Source organism: Serinus canaria, chromosome 27 (assembly GCF_022539315.1).
Source record: "Serinus canaria isolate serCan28SL12 chromosome 27, serCan2020, whole genome shotgun sequence".
In the NCBI taxonomy this organism is placed as follows: Eukaryota; Metazoa; Chordata; class Aves; order Passeriformes; family Fringillidae; genus Serinus; species Serinus canaria.
Window position 1 is genome coordinate 776,282 of NC_066340.1, and position 16,345 is coordinate 792,626.

The window sequence follows — 16,345 nt, forward strand, 5'->3', positions numbered from 1 at the left end:
AAGGGGGGCACCGAGGGGTTCAGGGAAGGGACGGTGCCCAGCGGGGGCTGGGGAGCCACAGGAGGGGATGGAGTGCAAGAAAGGAGGGGCTGGAGAACTCCAGGAGGGGATGGAGTGCAAGAAAGGAGGGACTGGAGAACCCCTGGAGGGGCTGGTGGCCAAGCAAAGAGGGGCTGGAGAACCACCGGAGGGACTGGAGAAGGCCAGGAAGGGCTGGAGAACCCCAGGAGGAGCTGGAGAACCCCTGGAGGAGGTGGAGAAGCCCAGGAGGGGCTGGAGGCCAAACAAGGAGGGGCTGGGGAACCCCTGGAGGGGCTGGAGAACCCCTGGAGGGGCGAGAGTGCAAGAAAGAAGGGACTGGAGAACACCAGAAGGGGCTGGGAAGCCTCAGAAGAGGCTGGAGGCCAAGGAAAGAGGGGCTGGAGAACCACAGGAGGGACTGGAGAAGGCCAGGAAGGGTTGGAGAACCCCTGGAGGAACTGGAGGCCAAGCAAAGAGGGGCTGGAGAACCCCAGGAGGCGCTGGAGTGCAAGAAAGAAGGGACTGGAGGGGCTGGGGAGCCTCAGAAGAGGGTGGAGGCCAAGGAAAGAGGGGCTGGAGAACCCCACAAGGGGCTGTCAGGAAGGGCTGGAGAACCCCTGGAGGAGGTGGAGGCCAAGAAAGGAGGGAATGGAGAACACCAGGAGGGACTGGAGAATGCCAGGAAGGGCTGGGGAGCCCCAGGAGTGGCTGGAGAACACCAGGAGGAGCTGGAGAACGCTGGAGGAGGTGGAGGCCAAGAAAGGAGGGGCTGGAGAACCCCAGGAGGGACTGGAGAATGCCAGGAAGGGCTGGGGAGCCCCAGGAGTGGCTGAAGGCCAAGTAAGGAAAGGTGTCCCCAGGGAGGTGACACCCACCCAGTCCTTCCAGCGTCCCCAACCCCTGCTCACCATTCTGAACACACGACTCAAAAAGGGTGTCAGGGGGATCTGGAGAGGGAAGGGGATGCCAGGAGAGACTCCTGGCTGTCCCCCAGCAGGTGCCACCCTCCCAGGACGTGCCACCCTCCCAGTGTCCCCAGCCCACACTCACTATTTTGCGTACGTGGCTCAGGGCGCTCCCCTCTTTGCCTTTACAGTTCTCCACCTGGTATGGAGGGGCAATGACGACTTCTTCCATCACAACTATGTTCTTCTCCTGCCATTTACAGTCCTTAATGCTGAGGGGAGGGACAATGGCATCAGGGAATGCCACCACTGCACCCCCGGGATGGGCCTGTGTCCCACTGAGGGGGCAAAGAGCCTCCCCGGTCACTGGAGAGGGGTGAGACCCCAGGGGGGTGGGATGTGCCAGGCAGGGCAGGGAGCAGGCAGGGAGCCTCCCTCCTATCCCTGAGGATCCCATCCAGGACACACCAGAACATTCCAGGGCAAACCTGAGGGACCCAGTGATGGCAATCCCCCAAAAAGGCTGTGGGGGACTCCAAAAAGGAACCTGGGGACCCCTGGGTGGGCACTGGGGACCCCGGGGTGGGCACTAGGGACCCCCTGGGTGGGCACTTACGTCTTATGGATGGTCTGGAAGAGCTGCTGCCCCTCCAGAGAGACACCAGCACTAATTGCATACGCCTGGCTCATCTTCTCCTCCTTCTCCGTCCGTGCTTTGTTGGCAAGCTGGGGAAACACAGGGACAGGGAGCTGGGCTGGGAGCACTGAGGGGACAGATATGGCTCTGCCCCTTGTGATCCCAGCCTAAATTCCCCTTTGGAGGCACCCTCACCACTGCCAGGGCCTTCCCCCAGAGATTTGGGGGATGGTGGTGTCATCTTCTCACATCCCCCTGCCCCTTTGCCTTTTCTGAATTAATTCTGGCATTTGAACCCCCCTCACTACTCAGTTCACTTGGGATGGAGATGGGGAAGAGGAGCCTGGAACACCCAACACGCTGGCAGTAAATGCTCCACGCAGGAGTAGCAGCAACTTTAGCCTGCAGCAATTGGTTTGCTCCCAAAAATTAACCAGAATTGGTTATCTGGGAGTCGCATCCGTGTGTGGGGAGGTGTGATTACACACAGGGTGCTGGAATAGAGATGGAAAACCCCGACCCTGGCCTCCCCCATGTTGCATCCCATGGATGTGGGAGGAGAAGGAAGCAGAGCCTGGAGGCAGCAGCCTTGGACCAGCTGCCTTTTCCTGGCTGGAGCTGCCGCAGTGGAGGAGCCACACCAGCATCATCCCTCCTCTTCCTCCTCCTGGAGCCTCCTGGGAGCACACCCAGAGCTGCTCTGGCTTCCTGCTGCTGGCTGAGGGGGTTTCACCCCTTCCAAAGCCCCTCTGAGGATGGAAAGCCCAAGCTCCCTCTGACTGGGGACACTCCTGAGGGACAGGAGTCCCTCTCCCAGCCATCCCAAGTCCCCTCTTGGTGGCAGGAGCACTGGGATGTGCTCCCTGAATGCCTCAGCAGGGACAGGAGCCTTCCTCACCCTCACAAGCCACCCACCCCGTTCCATGTGGGAATGGCTCTCTCCAAGACCATCAGCCAGGCTTCCAAACCAGGCACAACGTTCCACAGGAACTTCCCTGCACCCCACACCCTTCCCTGGGGTGCCACAGCCCCTCACCCCTCCAGGGGGGCTGCCACAAGGCTGGAGAAGTGGGAACCCCCCCTCCACCACACTGGGATGGGCTGGAATTGTGGGACAGAGCCCTGGGAATCCCCTCTGCCATGTCCTCCCTGAGCAGATCCCCCTTCCCCAGCCTGAGGTTTAGATCCCCTCTGTCCCAGGCCTTGGGATGCTCCTCCTGCAGCTGCTGCATCCAGACTTGGGGACAGCCCTGACAAGAGGCCACCAGGAGGTGACTGGAACCCCTGGAGAGGTGCCAGAGCAGCACCCCAGCATTCCCACGGGATCCATCCCTGTGCCCATCAGCCCCCTGCAGCAGGTGAGCCCTCCCTTGCCCATCCCAAGAGGAGATGGCTCAGCCCTGCAGCTCCAGCCCCTGGACCCCCCTGGATCCCAGAATTCTGAGGAGTTCCCTGCACACACCTCAGCAATGGGTAGGAATTCACTGCACCAGGCAAGGAGGGACTGTGGGGGCCACCAAGGTTCGTGCCAGGGCCATGCCAGGGTCCCCCCTCATGCCACCTGGGTGCCAACAGGCTGGGGAAATCAAGGGGATCCCTCCAAAATCTCCCTGGAATGGCACCGGATGGCTGTGCCAAGGTCCTTGGGTGAGTGCCAGCCCCGTGGGACAGGGGTGCCCCCAAAGTCCCCAACTCTCTGGGTTCCCTGGAGTGCCACCAGCACTCCCATGTGCTCACACCTCCTTCTCCCAGCCCAGCCCAGCCTGCCTGAGCCCCCCATGGGGATGTGGGGCAGAGCCCACAGAAGTGCCCTCCTGCCACTGGAACAGCCCCTTTCCAACCCAACTGCATCTGTCACTTCCCCAAATCCAAACCCACAATTCTGGGATGCTGGAAAAGACCAAAGGGAGCACTGGAATTCCTGGGGGGGGGTCCCTGAAATGAGCACTGGAATTCCTGAGGGGGATCCCTGAAATGAGCACTGGAATGCCTGAGGGGGCTCCCCAAAGGGAGCACTAGAATTCCTGAGGGGGCTCCCCAAAGTGAGCACTGGAATTCCTGGGGGGGATCCCTGAAATGAGCACTGGAATTCCTGAGGGGGCTTTCCAAAGTGAGCACTGGAATTCCTGAGGGGGATCCCCAAAGGGAGCACTGGAATTCCTGAGGGGGCTCCCCAAAGGGAGCACTGGAATTCCTGGGGGGGGTTCCCCTCAGGCTGAGCTCCCAGCCATGTCACTCGCTGCAGTGACTGCCAATGGTCACATCTTGGTGGCAGCTGTGCCATCTGAGACCTTGGATGTGTTAATCCATTGGGAAGGGACCCAGGAGGGGATGGCACCCAGCTGGTGCCACCTGTGTGGCATGAAGCCCCAGGAGAGGTGTCCCTGTGGGACAAGGAGGTGACAACTGAGCACCCCACACCTGGATTCATCCCAGCACCGAGGGCTCGGGGTCACCTTCCCCGTTTTTCACCTCACTGGGAACGGGCAGTGATCCCATTCCAGGATGGATGAAAAGCAATTCCTCAGAATTCCAGGAGTTCCCCTTTGTGAGTTTTCATCTTTACCCCTCCTGTGCACTCCAAAATGCCAAAATCCAGATCCAAAATAGCATCGTCCAGACCCCAAACACTACCAAAACCCAGGCTCCAAACCCCTCAAAATGCAAGCCCCAAAACAAAATCACCTTAGACCCCAAAAATACCACAATCCATGTCCCCAAATGCCAAAAATCCAGACATAAAATCCAGGCCCCAAAACCACCCAAAAACCAGGCCCTGAATGCCAAAAACCCACACCCTAAACCCAACAAGATCCAGGGCCCCAGCTGCCAAAATCCAGAGCCCAAAGTGGTAAAACCCAGAGCCAAATCACCAAACCCCAGATCCAGGATGGAACTCTGGGAAGCGGCGCTGGGAGCAGCTCCAGCAGTGAATCCTGCTGGATCCCTGCAGGATTTTGGGGGGATCCCTGCTGAGGAGGGGCTCTCTCACCTTGCTGACGTTGAGGGAGGCTAAAGGGGGAGGCGTTTCCGTGCGGTCATTGATTATTTCCACTTCTGACACGTACTGTAAGTTTACGAGCAGGATGTCTGCGTGGTTGGGCTTGCCACTGGAAGAGGGGCATTCTGGAGGAGGGCATTAAGGAAAACAAATCCAGACAGTGGTTTTTATAGGTGGGACACGGCCCAGGAATGAACCAGGAGAAGGTTGGGTTTGTGGGAAGCTCCTCTGCTGCCTTGTTCCTACTTGGGATCATCAGAGTTCCCATCTCACTCATCTCCCTTTGCAGCTGTTTGGTGCAGAGCCTGGTCTATCCCAACTCCAGATTGAGCTCTCCAGTCCTGCTCCACCAGCACCAACCCACCACCACCACTGGCCTGAACCAGCACCACCAAATTTGCACTTTTCCCACCAAAACTCTTTTCCTCCTGCAGGCAGCAGCATCCCAGGGAGCATTCCCTGTTCTGGAAGGAAGGGAATTCCCAGGAAAGGGACACACAGGGTTGGTTATTGGTATTGCTGTTGGGAATGACCCCCTAAAAAACCCCCACTCCTTCCAGAGCTGACAGGGATTCCTACACAATTCCTCTGCTCCCATGAGGATGGATGGATGGATGGATGGATGGATGGATGGATGGATGGATGGATGGATGGATGGATGGATGGATGGATGGATGGATGGATGGATGGATGGATGGATGGATGGATGGATGGATGGATGGATGGATGGATGGATGGATGGATGGATGGATGGATGGATGGATGGATGGAGCACAGCATAGAGAGCCTCTTCCATGCCAACACCATCTCCCCCTGGAAGAGATCCTCATGGAAGTCCCTGTTCCTCTCCCAGCCCCCCTGAGCACAAGGTGGAGCCTTTCCTAAAAAACACCTCTCAGTGATGAGCAGAAAGCCAGGAAATTCCAGTCTCCCCCTTTGGGGGATGAGCTGGAGCACCCCAGCTGTGGCAGGAACAGCTGGACTTTGGGAAGGGCAGGCTCAGCCCTCTGTGGGGCTGACAAGCAGCACTGAGTGACCTGTTGGACCCTCTGGGACTTTCCTGCTGCCTCTAGTGGGGACCTGGAGCTCCCCTGGCTCCTATCACATCCCAGGCACCCAGGGGGCCTTTTCCTGTTGTGTTTCCCACAGCCCCAGCCACAAAACCCTCTCCAAGCTCCTCATTCCCTTCAGAACTCACCCCTGGCCCCCCAGAACTCCAACGGCAGCCCTGAGCTGAGCATTCACCTTCCCCCATCTCCTGGGACCCTCCCCTGCTTCCCAACAGCCCTTGGCTTTTCCCTTTCCTTGCAGATCCCAAACAAAACCATATCCATGGATGTTCACACTGGGGGGGGGGCAGAGAACACCCCACTGCCCCCACTCACCCCAATACAAGGCTCCCCAACCCCCCCCATAGTGAATGCCACACCCCCACTCACCCCACTACAGGTTCCTCACTACCCTCCCCAAAAATCTCCAGGACACCACAGTCCCCCCGTATTCTCCCCAAAACTGGGTGCTCTCTCTCCCCCCATTCAAACCAGTACACAGCCCCCCACACCCCCCCAAAAGCTCTTTATAATACAGGAACCCTCCATCCCCCATTCACCCCAAAAAGGGGCCTCCAATCCCCCCATTCCTCCTAACACAGGCTCCCCAATCCCCCCGAAACAAACCTCCTCACTCGCCCCAAAATCTCCCTACAGGACACCCCACATCCCATTCACCCATTACAAGACCCCCCAACTCCCCCATTCTCCCCAGCGCGGGGTTCCTCAATCCCCCACTCCCCCCGTTACAATCGCCCCAATCCCCGCACACCGAGCTCCCCAATCCCCTCACTCACCCCAACACAAACCTCCCCAATTCCCCCAAAACCTCCCGAGCCGACTCCCCGCTCCCCCCTCTCCCCCGGGGGTCTCCCGCAGCCCCTCAGACCACTCCCTGTCGCCGCCCACCTCGATCCCCTCACACCCCCTCCCCTCCTTCCCCCCTTTCCCCTCCCTCCCTCCCGCCCCCCCCCCCTCCTCATCGGGCGGGCCGCAGAGGCCCGAGCGGGCCGCGCCGGGGCCGGGACCAGCGCGGCGAGGCGCGGGCGGGTGGATACTGAGCGCCAGCATCTTGCTGGGGTAGTCGAAGGCGACGACCTCGCCCTGGAGGCGCTGCTCCTGGCAGGTGCGGCAGGACACCTGGCTGCCCACGCTGAAGTACTCGCCCGGCGCCGCCATCTTGTCCGCCCGCAGCGCCCGCGGCTCCGCTCGCCTCGGCCAGGCGCGGCGGGGGCGGGGCCGCGCGGCAGCGAGGGCGGGGATTGGCGCTCCGCCCCGCCGATCTGCTCCGCCCCGCACTTTGATTGGCTGATCCCAGCCCGGTAGCGGTTTGTCCCTCCCGGTCCGCCGTAGCGCGCCGCCCCGCGGGAAGTGATGGGAAGTGTAGGCGGAAGAGGGCGCTGAGAGCGGCGGGAGGGAGTTTTGAGGGGTCCCCGGGATGGAGCCCCCCCCTCAGGTACCTCCCGCCGGTACCGGGGGGTGGGCAGCGCCACCGGGAGGCTCAGAGGCTGCTGTTGGGGATGGGCAGGCCGCGGGTCTGATGTAGGGAGACCCCAGGGAGGCCTCGGGCCTGAGAGCACAGGGAGGCCCGGAGGGACCCCAGGGAGGCCCAAGACCCTCCTTAGGGAGATCCCGGGAAAACGCCAAGGAAAACCAAGGGTGGCTCCAGGGAGAGCCCAGGCCCTCTGCAGAATCACCACAGGAGACCCAGGAGGTTTCTAAGGGAAAGCCTAGGGAAGTGGTGGCTCTTTGGAGCATCTCACCTTCTCCAGGAAATCCCACACCAACCCCCTGGGATTCTGCCCTGGCCCCCATCTCTGAGCCACAAGGTGTGCTCTGCCCTCGGGCAGAAATCTGGGAGTCATTTGTGGGCAAACTTCAAGGGGTGAATGACTGCCTGAGCCAGTGCCAAGGGATTCCTAAGGATCCAGCCACCTCCCCAAGGGATTCCTGGGGATCCAGCCACCTCCCACCCTGTCCCCAAGGGATTCCTGGGGATCCAGCCACCTTCCCTGCTGTCCCCAAGGGATTCCTGGGGATCCAGCCACCTCCCCTGCTGTCCCCAAGGGATTCCTGGGGATCCAGCCACCTCCCCTGCTGTCCCCAAGGGATTCCTGGGGATCTGTGCCCGGGGCTGACCTCCCTGCTGTATCCCAGCCCAGTGCCATGGATGCCCTGCACGAGGCTGGCATCCACGCCGCCGTGGCCCTGCAGGCTGGGCCGCCCTGGCTGGAGCAGTTCTGGCTCCTGCTGACCTCCCAGCTGGACCCCAACTCCATCTACACCGTCTGCTTCCCGCTGGCCCGCGGCCTGGACGAGCACGTGTCCCTCATGGTCCTCTGGATCGCCCTGGTGGCCGAGTGGCTCAACGTGGTCCTCAAGTGGTGAGGGGGGCACGTGGAGGGTGGCATTGGGACACTCCCTGTGCCCTGCCTGTGGCATTCTGGGCACAAACTCCCTGCCTGTGGCATCCTGGGCACAGACTCCCTGCCTGTGGCATTCCCCAGGGTCACCCGAGCTGCCCTGAGAATCTGCCAGGAATTCCTTGCAGTGAAAAGCCTGGGAGGCAGCAGGACTGGCAGGGGATCCTGATCCTCTGTGGCTTCATCCCTGGAGATGGGATTATTCTGGGATGGGCTGCTGGGATCCTGCCCTGCTAGATCATACAGGATGGGCTGCAGGGATCCTGCTCTCCTGGAAATCCTGGGATGGGCTGCAGGATCCTGCCTTCCTGGATCCCAGGGCTGCAGGGATCCTGCCCTGCTGGGTCATACAGGATGGGCTGCAGGGATCCTGCTCTCCTGGAAATCCTGGGATGGGCTGCAGGATCCTGCCTTCCTGGATCCCAGGGCTGCAGGGATCCTGCCCTGCTGGGTGCCAGGGATGGGCTGCAGGGATCCTGCCCTGCTAGATCATACAGGATGGGCTGCAGGGATCCTGCTCTCCTGGAAATCCTGGGATGGGCTGCAGGATCCTGCCTTCCTGGATCCCAGGGCTGCAGGGATCCTGCCCTGCTGGGTGCCAGGGCTGCAGGGATCCTGCCCTGCTGGGTGCCAGGGCTGCAGGGATCCTGCCCGGCTCCCTGGGCTCTCTCCCACCGCCCCCTGCTGTCCCTGCCGCAGGTTCCTGTTCGGGGAACGCCCGTACTGGTGGATCCACGAGTCGGGGCTGTCTGAGCGGGAGCAGCTCCCTCTGCGCCAGTTCCCCGCCACCTGTGAGACAGGACCGGGTGAGTCCCAGCTCGAGCAGCTCCGGGATCCCCGGGGAGGAGCCCCAGGAGCCCCATCCATGTGGGAACGCTGGGCTGGAGGTGGGAAAATCCACTCCTGAGCAGCGGGGAAGGGTTGGGCTGCACATTGCCAGCTCTCCTGCTGCCGGGACGTGCTCCCCACAGCCCCCCTGTGCTTCATCCTCCAGGGAGCCCCTCGGGCCACTGCATGATCCTGGGGGCGGCCCTGTGGCCGATTGTCACCGCCCTGAGCAAGGCGATGTCCAGGTACACCCGCAGGTGAGTCTGGGATGGGCAGGGCAGCGCTGGGGAGTGCTCTGAGCCTCTGTGGGAACACGGGGGTGGGATGTGGGGCAGAACCCTCGGGGAGCAGGCAGGGGAGGGGTCCCGGGATGGAGACCCCATCCCTTGGAAGCTTCCAGAGCACCTGTGGGAAGAGGGGGTGGATGTGGGACCCCTGATCAGTGGGCAGCACCCCTGGAGGGTGATTAGGATCCCTCCCAGCAGAGCAGCTCGAGGGGGACACATCCCTCCCTGGCAGCTCGGGAGGAGGCTGTGAGACCCCCTGAAAGCCCCCCAGGACCTTTTGTTGCCCCCTTCAGCTGTGCTTTCCCCCTTCCCACCCCGCTGACCCCGTTCCCCTCCAGCCGGCTGCTGAAGCTGATCCCGTTCCTGCTCTACATCCTCCTGCTGGTGGCCATGGGGCTCTCCCGCATCTTCGTGCTGGCCCACTTCCCCCACCAGGTGATCTCCGGCTCCCTGGCAGGTGAGGGGGGCGCCCCAGCCCCTTCCCCGGAGCCCCTTCCCAGTCCATGCCAGTGCCAACCCCGCCTGTCCCCGCCGCCAGGGATGGCTCTGGGCTGGGGGCTGCAGCGCTGGCCCCCCAACTTCCTCAAGGTTCGTTTCTTCCTGCTGACGGCTCTGGGGCTGCTCCTGAGCGCGCTGGCCCTGCACGGGCTGGCCACGGCCGCGGGGCTGGACCTGGACTGGTGAGAGCCTGGGGACAGGGGTGTCACGGGGGGACAGAGGTGTCACAGGGGGGACAGGGGTGTCCGGGGGGGACAGGGGTGTCACAGGGGAAAAGGGGTGTCATGGGGACAGAGGTGTCACGGGGGGACAGGGGTGTCACGGGGGGACAGGGGTGTCATGGGGACAGGGGTGTCACAGGGGACAGAGGGGTCCTGTGGGAAAAGGGATGTCATGGGGACAGGGGTGTCACAGGGGAAAAGGGGTGTCATGGGGGGACAGGGGTGTCACAGGGGAAAAGGGGTGTGACAGGGGACAGAGGGGTCCTGTGGGAAAAGGGGTGTGACAGGGGTGTCACGGGGGACAGGAGTGTCACAGGGGGAAAGGGGTGTCACAGGGGGACAGGAGTGTGACAGGAGGTCAGGTGTGTCATGGGGATCAGCCTTCTGGGGTGTCACAGGGGGACAGGAGTGTGACAGGAGGACAGGTGTGTCACAGGGATCACCCTTCTGGGGTGTCGGGGGGTCCCCCAGAGATGTGCCCACCAGGGAGGGGGTATCCCCATGGAGCAGCCCTCCAGGCTGGAGGGATGCACCCCCAGCAATCTGCTGCCTGGAGTGTTTTTGGGACAAACCACAGGGATCTGCCCCCGGGCTGCCATGGATGTGCCCCCCGAGCGCTTTGGGGAGGGGGGTGGGCACACCCCAATCCCCCACGCTCCCCCCGCAGGTCCCTCCGCCGGGCCAGCGCCCGCTGCTCGGAGCCGTCCTGGCTGCGGCCGGAGACTCGGCCCTGGTCCTCGCTGTGCCGGGTGAGCAGCAGCGCCCTGGGGCTGGCCCTGGCTGCCCGGCACCCCCTGAGCCGCCGAGCCGCCGAGGAGCTGCAGGTGCTGGAGCCTCCCCTGGGCAGCGCCACGCTGGGGCTGCTGGCCCTGGACATGCTGCACAAACTGCCCAAGAGCGGCGACTCCGCCCTGTGGTACCTGAACGTGGGTGCTCGCTACACCCTGGGGCCCGTGCTGGTGGGCTCCCTCCTGCCCCAGCTCATCCTCACCCTCCGGCGGCTCCGGGCAACCCCCTAGACCCTCCCCCAATATCGGGGAGTGGGGGGGATCTGCTCCCAGTTCGTCTCCAGCTGTCCCAGGGACCCCCAAATTGAGTAGGGGGTGTCTGCTCTGTTGCCGGTTCATTCTCACACTCCTTTTGTCCCAGGGACCCTGAAATCGAGTAGGGGGTCCCCACTCCTGTCCCAGTTCATCCTCACCCTCCCTTTCCTCCAGGGACCCCCAAATTGAGTGGGGGGCCCTGCTCTGCTCCCGGTTCACTCTCACACTCCTTCCCCCCAGGACCCCCAAATTGAGTGGGGGGTTTCTGCTCTGTTCCCAGTCCACCCTCTCACTCCTTCCCCCCAAACTGAGCAGGTGTCCCGGTTCATGCTCACCCTCACCTGCCCCAGGGACCCCCCCTCACCCCGGGTAGAGGGTCCCTGACCCCCTGGGGGCAGAGCTGGGGGTGGCCCGTGCCCAGTGGGGTCTGGGGACACAGCCCAGGGACAGCCCCGGCCCGGGGACACTGAGCTGCCACCCCCTCCCCAGCTGTCCCCAGCTGTCCCCAGCTGTGCTGTCCCCTCTGTAGTAGGGATGGGACCCCCCCCCGGCCCGCCGGGACCCCCCCTCACCCCGTTGTGTGCGGGGCCGCCCCCGTTTGGAACCAAATAAAGCGCCAGAACCGAGCCGGGCCCCGAGTGCTGCGGGGGGACACGGACAGAGCCGGGAGGGGGGGGTGGGGGGGTGGGGACAGCGGGGACAGAGGCCCCCCCCCCCCCCCGAGCCCGGGGGTGACAAAGGGGACCCCCCCTCCTCGCGCTTCTTGGGGAAACTGAGGCACGTGGGGATACGGCGGGGAGAAGGGGGCAGGGAAAGGGACACAAGGACAGGGTAAGGGACACAAGGACAGGGTAAGGGACACAGGGACACCCCCAGCACCCCCAAAGGCAGCGGGCCCGGCGGGTATTGCCAGAAACAGTTTATTTATACAAGGACGAACATCGGTGACATCTTACAAAATACTGAACCGAGACCCAGAGCGAGCGTGAGCGGGGACGGACGGGACCGGGGGGGACACGGGGGACACACGGCGGGGCGGGGCGGGGACACCAGCCCAAAGCAAGCCGGGCACGCTGCCGGGGGGCCGGAGACCCTCCTCCTCCTCCTCCTCCTCCTCCCCCTGCCCCAAATCCAGAGGCGTTTCCCTCTCCTGGGATGGGGAACCCCCACCACACTCGGGGTGTCCCCAAAATTGGGGACACGCCCGATCCCCCTCCCCTTTCCTCACCCTAATCCCTCCCACCCCCCAGGAGAGGTGACAAGGACAACCTTAGCCCTCTGTCCTAATTTGGGACCACCCCAAATTCCCCCCCCACCCCCGGAATAATTTAACCCACGACGCGCTGTCCCTGTCCCAGTCCCCCCCTCCACCCCCCCATTAAAAAAATACTATTAAATAATCCATCTGTAATAAAATTATATCCCTTTTTTTTTGGGGGGGGTTGGGTGGCTTTCTCTCTTTTAAAGCTAAAATTGCTCCGAGGCCCCTCTGGCTGGTGACAAAACAGGAAAATAAAGTGGTTTTTCCTCTTTTTTTTTTTCTCTCTTTTTGTTTTTTTTTTTGTTTGTTTTTCCCTCTCCTCTAAGGATAAATTTGATCCCAACAAAGGGGTGACAAAGTGACAGGTTGGGGACAGGGCTCATCCCTTTGTCTCCTGTCCCTGTCCAGAACGGGGAGGCCGAAGGGAAAATAAAAAACCCAAGAAAATTAAGAAAAACCCAAAATGAAGGGAAATTAAGGCATTAAAAAAAAATATACTTACTTAAAGGCACGAATTTTCCCATCGCCTCCCCCAGGGGGGGATGGATCCAGAGCCAGGGAGGGAACGAGGGGGGGGAGACACAGAAAAATGGGGGAAAATAAGGAAAAAACCCTAAAAAAAAATCTGGAGGAGCCCCGGGGGAGTCCGGGCAGCGCCGGGGGGACCCGAGGGACACAGGGGACATGGGGGGGACACAGGGGGACACAGGGGGTGCTGGTGGAACTGCTGCTGCACAAGAGACACGACCGCAAACACCGCGGGGAGCCGGGGGCACAGGATGGGCAGGGGGATTTTTTTTTTTTTTTTGTGTTTTTTCTCTTCTTTTTAATAGAAAAAGAAAATATTTTCCTCTTTTTTTCTGGTTTTCCTTTCGATTTCTGCCTTTGTTTTTTTTTTTGTCCTTTTTTTTTTTTTTTAGTGTTTTTTTTTTTTTGTGTGTGTTTTGGATTTTTTTTTTTTTTTTCCTTTTACTGTGATTTTTTTTGTGTGTGTGTGTTTGTGTTTTTTTCTTCTTTTCCAGGTGTTCCTTGGGTTGGTCAGAGCGTGGGCTCGGCCTCCATGGGCTCCTCTGCTGGCCTGGGCAGGGGAGGGACAAGTGTCTGTCACCCCTCCCCAGGGACACTTGTCCCCTCCAGTGTCACACCTGGCTCCATTCACCACCCCCCCCATGTCCCCCTTGTCCCCCCTGGTGTCACATGTGGGTCCATTCACACCCCTTCCCCCGTGTCCCCCCCCACCAGTGTCACACCCATCCCATGTCCCCACCCCCCCAGTGTCACACCCTCAGTGTCCCCTGTGTCCCCCTGTGTCATGCCCTCCCGTGTCCCCCAGTGTCACACCCTCTCCATGTCCCTCGTGTCCCCCCCAGTGCCACACCCGACTCCATTCACCCCCATCCCGTGTCCCCCTTGTCCCTCCCTATCCCCTGTGTCCCCCAGTGTCACACTCCCCCCCATGTCCCCTGTGTCCCCCAGTGTCACACCTGGCTCCATTCACCTCCCACCATGTTCCCCATTGTCACACAGCCGACGTGTCCCCCACTGTCCCCCAGTGTCACACCCTCCCCGTGTCCTCTGTGTCCCCCCCGGTGTCACACCTGGCTCCATTCACTTCCCACCATGTCCCCCATTGTCACACGCCCCCTGTGTCCCCAGTGTCCCCCAATGTCACACACCCCCTCCATGTCCTCCCATGTCCCCCAGTGTCACACCCCCCCCAGTGTCCCCCATTGTCACACACCCCCTGTGTCCCCCATTGTCCCCCATTGTCACACACCCCCCCAGTGTCCCCATTGTCACACACCCCCCTCTGTCCCCCAGTGTCCCCCATTGTCACACACCCCCCGTGTCCCCCATTGTCACACAGCCCCTGTGTCCCCCAGTGTCCCCCATTGTCACACACCCCCCGTGTCCCCCGTGTCCCCGGGCCGTACCTGGCCTGTGGCTCCGCCCCGCCACGCTCGGCACCCACGGACAGCAGGGCCATGGCTGTCACCGTCTCGGCCTCCTCGGTGTCCCCACGCTGCGCCTCCAGCAGGGAGCGGCCCACGGCGGTGGCAAAGCGCCGGACAGAGCCCCAGTGCCGGCCTGCGGGGACAGTGACAGGGCTGGGACCGAGCTGGCAGTGTCCCCCCGTGTCCCCCAGTGACAGAACCGGCCCCGGGAACCCCTCGGGGACCTGCCGTGTCCCCGTGCTCACTCTGGATCTCGATGACCTTCTCCAGCGTGGCCACCGCGTTCACGTTGGGCTTCTGCTGCAGCAGGGCCGGGTCCAGGGGCTCCAGCTGGGGGGGACACCCCATCAGCCCCCCCCAAACTGCCACCAGCACCCCCAAACTGCCACCAGCCCCCCCAAAGCCACGGCAGGGACGGGACCGGAGCCCCTCACCAACCAACGAGGGGAAACTGAGGCACGACACGGGGTGTGCGCCCCAGCACGCCCCCGGGGAAGGGCTGGGGGGCTCGGGGGGCCCTCGGGGGTGACCCCTGTACCTCGAGGCCGAGCAGGGCGGTGACACAGGCCTCGGAGGCGTCGCAGATGGCCGTCAGGTCGTGTCCCCCCTCCAGCGCCAGCACCACCCGGCCCCCCGCCAGCATCATCAGCTGCTTCGTCAGGTGCCCGAAACCTGGGGGGGGAGCACCGGGCACGGGGTGAGGGGCAGCCAGGCCGGGGTCTCCCCCCACCCAGGGATGCCCCCAGACCCCACTCACACTTGGCGGTGACGGAGTAGCCACCGAGCGGGGACAGGTGGCCCTCGACGGCGTCGAAGCCAGCGGAGACCAGCACCAGGTCCGGGGAGAACTCGTTGGCGATGGGCATCACCACCGTCCTGGGGGCAGCGGCGGCTCGGGACCCCCCCCAGGGCTGGGGGAGCCCCCCAGGAGGGCAGGGACACCCCCCCCAGGACATGGGGAGCACCACAGAGAGCAGGGACCCTCCCCTAAGGTGTGCAGGGACCCCCCAAAGTGTGCAGGGATCCTCCCAAGGTGTGCAGGGATCCCCGCAAAGTGTGCAGGGATCCTCCCAAGGTGTGCAGGACCCCCCCAAGGTGTGCAGGGACCCCACAAGGTGTGCAGGGACCCCGCAAAGTGTGCAGGGATTCCCCCAAGGTCTGCAGGACCCCCCCAAGGTGTGCAGGGACCCCACAAGGTGTGCAGGGACCCCGCAAAGTGTGCAGGGATCCCCCCAAGGTCTGCAGGACCCCCCCCAAGGTGTGCAGGGACCCCACAAGGTGTGCAGGGACCCCGCAAGGTGTGCAGGGATTCCCCCAAGGTCTGCAGGACCCCCCTAAGGTGTGCAGGGACCCCACAAGGTGTGCAGGGACCCCGCAAAGTGTGCAGGGATTCCCCCAAGGTCTGCAGGACCCCCCTAAGGTGTGCAGGGACCCTCCCAGCATCCAGGGACCCCCCAAGGTGTGCAGGGATCCCCCAAGGTCTGCAGGGACCCCCCCCCAAGGTGTGCAGGGACCCTGCCAGCATCCAGGGACCCCCCAAGGTCTGCAGGACCCCCCCAAGGTGTGCAGGGATCCTCCCAAGGTGTGCAGGACCCCCCAAGGTCTGCAGGGACCCCTCCCAAGGTGTGCAGGGATCCTCCCAGCATCCAGAGCCCCCCCTGATGCAGGGACCCCTCCCCACTGCACAGAGACCCTTCCCCCAGGACACAGGGACCCCTCCCATGGGACAGAGTCCCCCAGGGGCTCAGGAATTGCCCCCAAGGGCTCAGGAACCCCCCCAGGACACCAGAATTCCCCAAGGCAGAGCCCCCCCCTGCCATGGAGCCCCTCCCCAGGGGTCCCCCAGCCGTGCCCCCCCACCTGAAGGCTGTCAGGTACTCCACGTCCCCGATCGGGGGGTCCACGCCGCCGGTCCAGGCGATGTTGATGTTGTAGCCCACGCCCAGCCCGCTGCCCACCTGGGCACAGGCACAGGTCACCCCCCCGTGCCCAGGGTGGGCACAGAGGGACCCCCCACCCAAATTCCCCCCGGTACCTCCTCGGGGGCCCCGCTGCCCGGGAAGAAGTTGCCGTCGTCGTAGCGGTGCAGGGAGATGTAGAGCACGTGGGGGTCGCTGTAGAAGGCCTGCTGGGTCCCATTCCCGTGGTGGATGTCCTGGGGGGGGCACCCGTGTGTCAGGGACCCCCCCACACCCACCCATGTGGACCCCAAGGCC

At 62.8% G+C, this 16,345-nt stretch overlaps 3 protein-coding genes across 3 annotated transcripts; 1 reads left to right on the plus strand and 2 right to left on the minus strand.

Moving 5' to 3' along the window:
- Positions 1-6: 6 nt before the first annotated feature.
- Positions 7-6,855, minus strand: LSM12 (LSM12 homolog). Its single transcript, XM_050985757.1, has 4 exons — positions 6,672-6,855; positions 4,556-4,689; positions 1,543-1,652; positions 7-1,198 (listed from the first exon to the last, which is right to left on the minus strand). The coding sequence occupies exons 1-4, from the start codon at positions 6,790-6,792 to the stop codon at positions 388-390; spliced, it is 1,176 nt and encodes a 391-aa protein (XP_050841714.1). The 5' UTR covers positions 6,793-6,855; the 3' UTR covers positions 7-387.
- Positions 6,856-6,962: 107 nt separating this feature from the next.
- G6PC3 (glucose-6-phosphatase catalytic subunit 3) lies at positions 6,963-11,539 on the plus strand. Its single transcript, XM_050985753.1, has 7 exons — positions 6,963-7,069; positions 7,771-7,997; positions 8,736-8,842; positions 9,031-9,121; positions 9,490-9,608; positions 9,690-9,831; positions 10,538-11,539. Exons 1-7 carry the CDS (start codon positions 7,052-7,054, stop codon positions 10,887-10,889), a joined length of 1,056 nt encoding a protein of 351 aa, XP_050841710.1. The 5' UTR covers positions 6,963-7,051; the 3' UTR covers positions 10,890-11,539.
- Positions 11,540-11,817: 278 nt separating this feature from the next.
- On the minus strand, positions 11,818-16,283 carry HDAC5 (histone deacetylase 5). The gene is made up of 7 exons (XM_050985754.1): positions 16,165-16,283; positions 15,990-16,087; positions 14,887-15,005; positions 14,668-14,801; positions 14,375-14,459; positions 14,109-14,262; positions 11,818-13,252 (listed from the first exon to the last, which is right to left on the minus strand). The coding sequence occupies exons 3-7, from the start codon at positions 14,993-14,995 to the stop codon at positions 13,213-13,215; spliced, it is 522 nt and encodes a 173-aa protein (XP_050841711.1). The 5' UTR covers positions 14,996-15,005; positions 15,990-16,087; positions 16,165-16,283; the 3' UTR covers positions 11,818-13,212.
- Between the last annotated feature and the right edge of the window lie 62 nt (positions 16,284-16,345).